The 5,098-nt window shown below is 31.9% G+C and overlaps 1 protein-coding gene across 1 annotated transcript; it reads left to right on the top strand.

Moving 5' to 3' along the window:
* Positions 1–435: 435 nt before the first annotated feature.
* On the top strand, positions 436–2,501 carry LOC131179259 (uncharacterized). Its single transcript, XM_058145565.1, has 2 exons — positions 436–1,138; positions 1,293–2,501. The coding sequence occupies exon 2, from the start codon at positions 1,592–1,594 to the stop codon at positions 2,462–2,464; it is 873 nt and encodes a 290-aa protein (XP_058001548.1). The 5' UTR covers positions 436–1,138; positions 1,293–1,591; the 3' UTR covers positions 2,465–2,501.
* Positions 2,502–5,098: the final 2,597 nt, after the last annotated feature.

The raw sequence follows: 5,098 nt of genomic DNA, 5'->3' as shown, positions 1-5,098 counted from the left end.
TATTGTCCTTATTCCCAAACTGAAAAACCCAGAATTACCAAAGGACTTTAGGCCTATTGCTTTATGTAATGTAATTTTCAAATTAATCTCAAAGATGGTTGCCAATCGCCTAAAATTAATTCTATCTCAGATCATCAATGAGTCGAAAAGTGCATTTGTCCCAAATAGACTTGCTCAGGACAATGCCATAATAGCTTTTGAGATCTTTCATTTTATGAAAACCCAATATAGGAGCAAAAAAAGTTACTTTGCTTTAAAACTCGATATGAGCAAAGCCTACGATAGGATTGAATGGCCTTTCCTTAAACAAATGATGCAGAAGATGGGTTTCCATGGAAAATTTATGGATCTGGTCATGTTATGTGTCTCATCTGTGCAATATTCCTTGTTGATTAATGGTTTACCTTTTCCAGCTTTCAAGCCAATTCAAGGATTAAGGCAAGGGGATCTTATTTCTCCGTATTTGTTTTTGATTTGTGTAGAGGGTCTATCGTCTCTTCTGAAAAATGCCAAGCAAATAGGCAGACTGCATGGTGTAAAATTGCCAGCTCCTCCAGTCTCACACCTTTTCGTTGCAGATGACAGTCTATTGTTTGGCAGAGCTACTCCTGATGAGGCGGATGCAATTAGGAGCTTGCTAACTACATATGAAAGGGCTTCTGGCCAACAAATAAACATGGAAAAATCTGAGTTGACTACTAGCAAATGTGTCTACAGCCATCTTCGCAGTGAACTTCGAGGAAGAATTGGTGATCGACAGGTGGATCAATCGTCAAAATACTTGGGTTTACCTTCTGTGCTCTGGAAATCAAAGAGAATTGTTTTTCGTTATGTTAAAGATCGAGTTTGGAATAAAGTGAAGAGCTAGGCCAATAATTCTTTATATGTTGCAGGTAGGGAAGTTATGCTCAAATCTGTCCTGCAGGCGGTCCCTACATATGTCAAGAGTTGCTTCTTGCTTCTAGATCATTATGTCAAGAATTAGAACAGTTGGTTGCCTGTTACTGATGGGGTCAACAAAATGAGCATCGAAAAATTCACTGGCTTAACTGGGATAAACTATCAAAGGCCAAAAGCAATGGAAGTTTGGGTTTTCGCTCTTTCCATGACTTTAATCTCGCATTATTTGTTTAAGCAGGTGAGGTGTCTGCTTTGCTGTCCAAACTCCTTTGCATCTCGTGTTCTTAAGGCTAGATATTTTTCTACTGGTTCTATTTTATCTGCTCAATTAGGACACCGCCCAAATTACTTGCGGCGTAGTATCTTGACTGTGCATGATGCTGTGTCTTTAGGTTTATATTGGTGTGTGGATGATGGTTGCTTAATTAATATTTGGGGCGATACATGGCTTCCAGACCAGGCAGGAGGGAAAGTATGGTCGCCGGTGCAAACTATCCGGCCAACAGATACTGTTTCCAATTTAATCACAGATGGTTGTGGGACGAGCAGTTAATCAGAGCCATGTTCTTACCCTTTGAGGCGGATCAAATTTTGCAAATTCCTTTGAGTATCTATAGGCCAGCTGATTGAGTATACTGGAAAGGAACGAAAAAAGGATTGTTCACTATTCGTAGTGCCTATCACTGGTTGCATGAACAGCGCAAATCTGATATTCAGAGTCCATCATCATCATCTAGGCCCTGGAAGAAATTATGGGCTCTTAAAATTCCGCCTTGGATTTGGGCTTTTTTCTGGCGGCTGCTATAAGATATTTTGCCCACGAAAGTTAACCACCACTATGGATGTTGATGTGTTTTGTTTTGTGTGTGGCTTTGATCCTGAATCTGCTGATCATCTATTTGCAAGCTATCCACCAGTGTCACGCCTTTGGTATGTTAGCCCTCTGCGTATTCATTTGGCTAACTTAGGCCTCAGTTCAGGTACTCAACTTTTTCACTATGTGCTTGCCAATTTCGACTCAGATGCTATGGAGCTTTTTGTTATTTTGGCTTGGGGTATATGGAAAGCTCGCTATCAGCTCATTTTCTTGAACCTGCACTTTAATGCCTTACGAATCATTACCTCATGTATCAGTTTGAGAAATGAATATCTTGATGTAGCATGTACTTCTCATTCAGATCATCAGGAGGTTAATACCACTACAAACTGGTCTTTCCCTTCTCCCCAGTGCTACAATCTGAATACTGATGCCAGTGTATCTTCGTTGGGAGTGGTTGGTCTACGTGCAGTAATTCGAAATGACAAGGGAGAGGTCATGGTGGCAAGTGTGAAATCTATTTTTGCTAATTGGGATCCAACACTGGCAGAAATTCACGCTATTAAGTTTGGGCTTGATCTGGCTATACAAACTGGTTTCAGTAATTTACAAGTAGAAAGTGATGCTCTTGGCACTGTCGATGCTCTTCGTGGTAGTCAGCTGATCTCCCCACTTCATTCTCTTCATGTTGGGGACGTGCTCTATGTTGCCTATAGTTTTGTAAATTTGATTCGCATAAATATGTGATTTTTCGTTTAATATGAAATAAAATAATTTGATAATATACTATGTCTTGCTAATCAATTAAGCATTAAAAATATTTCAATTATTAGAGTCAAATAATGATTCAAGTGCAAAAATTGAAAATTTATGTTGAATTTAATTATTTAATAAAATAGAGAAAATAAGACAAATTGCATGAGTAAGATACAAATTAAAAATTTATGTAGTTTACATTGAAGAATTCATTATGATGAATTCAAGTTAATTATATATTATGCATCCAACGAAAATCAAAATAATGAGCACAGACCATCTAACTCCTCTCTAGAATTCTTAACATATGGGTAATTAATATATATTAAAAATTACTATTTAGTCTTAGTATTTTAATAAAATTAATTATTTAATTATTATATTTAAAAAATATATTATTTAGTTTATGTATTTTATTCGGTTAAACTGTTTAGTTACTCTATCAATTTTTTTATTAGTTAACATATTTTCATGTCAATCAAACTTTTATTTAATTTTTTATTTTAGTAAAACTAATTAATTAGACCATATATTTTAAAAAACATATTAATTCATCTCTATAATTTGGTTCCGTTAACTCTTTAGCCAATTTGATTTTTTTTTAATACTTAAACTATCCTAACTCACTCTCTTTTATTTCTTTCTTACTCTTATTTCTGTCTTCATATATTTCTCTCCCTCTGCACCCACACCCACACCCACACCCACACCCTTCTCCTCTCATTTTGTTTATGTTTTTCATCTTTTAATAGAAAATAGTATAAACTATTTACATAACAAGATTAATTAATTCTCCTAAATTTCTACGTTATCAAGGCAGTAATGCACGAAAATTATTTTCGAATAGGGAAAATGCAAAAAAAAAAAAAAAAAAAAAACACAAGGAATTAATAAAAATACTTGAACAATTTTAAAATAACACAAATTCCAATTTAATCTCTACATAATAAAATTTTCATTTTCATCTAAAAATAAATTTTTTAAAATATTATACTTTTCAAAATATATAGACAAATTAATTAGTTTCTTTAGAATAGAGGGACTAAATAGTAATATTTTCAAAATATAAAAACTAATTAATTAGTTTTACTAAAATAAAGGGGAGGAAATAGTAGTTTGATTAGTATTAAATCTATCGACTTATATAAAAATTGACGGAGTGACTAAACAGTTTAATAGAAGTAAAATATAGTGACTAAATAATATATTTTTTAAAATATATGGATCAAATAGTTAGTTTTGTTAAAATATAATAATTAAATAATAAGTTTCCCTAATATAAATTAGATTTTCTAATGTAAATATGAACAGAAATTTTAATATTAATAAATTAAACTATTTAAGAATTTAAATAAATTAACAGAAATCCTATTCAAATAGTAATTAGAAGTCTTAAACTATATTGGAATGTAACAAGTAAAATCGAAATTCAATATGGCATTTAATAAGAGGTAGATATGAAGAGAAATTTAAGTTTGAATAAACTAATCTACTTAAAAAATCCTAATATATATAATTAAATTTGAATAAAGTAAACTCAATAAAAAAATAAAATAAATTATACAAATTCTAATCAAATAGGAATTAGAAGTCCTAAAACTGTATTGGAATGAAACAAGTAAAAAGGAAATTGAACTTAGCCTTTAATAAGCTATATATAAAGCTAAAGAGTAAACAAAGGAAAAGCTTTTATTAATGTTAGGCTTGAGCTTCTCTCTGTCTGATTACAAAGATCTTTTAATGAGTCTAGCAAGCATTCCGTCCTATCTAGTGACTCTGGTTCAAATGGGCAACGCCAGGAAATAGAAACAGAAGGTAAACGAATTTATGGCAAAGTTCATTTACTGGGGACACCATGGTTTGCTTTAGATTGTGGCGTGTCTATATACTAAGTGAGTTATCAAAGGAAAAGCTTTTATTTCTACTCATTCTTTGTTCAAGTTCCCTTTTCAACCTCCAGCTCAGGTTAAGATTTTTGGAGTGTTTATATTTTATTTTAATTTTTTTTCAACCTGATCTAATTTCTATTTCTCAAATCACCATCAAACATAAAATCTATTTAATTATTAAAAAAATTATATTTAAACTTAGAGATCGAAATAAATCTAAAAGCTTATAAAATGAAATTTTTGATGTTACTTTATACATAGTTGTTTGCTATATTTTAATTATTCATCATACCATATTTGTTACTTAATATTTATCACTTTTTAGGATAATTAATGGATAGAACATGGATGCAACTCAAGAATAGATTTAGTCATGAATACATTCAAGGGATACGTAATTTCATGGATGTTGCAGCATGTCATGTTGACTCTAATGGTAGAATTCAATGTCCATGTAAAAATTGCAATAATTGTTTCTTGAAAAAATTATCAGAAGTTAAGCAAGATTTGTTTCAACATGGAGTTCTTGAGGTTTATACTCAATGGATACATCATGGTGAACCTTTTCAATTGGATGATGGAAACCACTATGATGATTTGTATAATGATGGTAATTTTGCAAATCAAGTTGAGGATGATAGCAATGATATTTCATAAATGTTAAGGGATATTCATAAAGCAACCTTCATGGATGCTAATTTATCAGAAGACTCTACCAATCATGAAAAGCTTGTGC

Source organism: Hevea brasiliensis, chromosome 1, assembly GCF_030052815.1.
Source record: "Hevea brasiliensis isolate MT/VB/25A 57/8 chromosome 1, ASM3005281v1, whole genome shotgun sequence".
NCBI lineage: Eukaryota > Viridiplantae > Streptophyta > Magnoliopsida > Malpighiales > Euphorbiaceae > Hevea > Hevea brasiliensis.
This window is presented reverse-complemented; position numbering and strand designations above follow the sequence as displayed.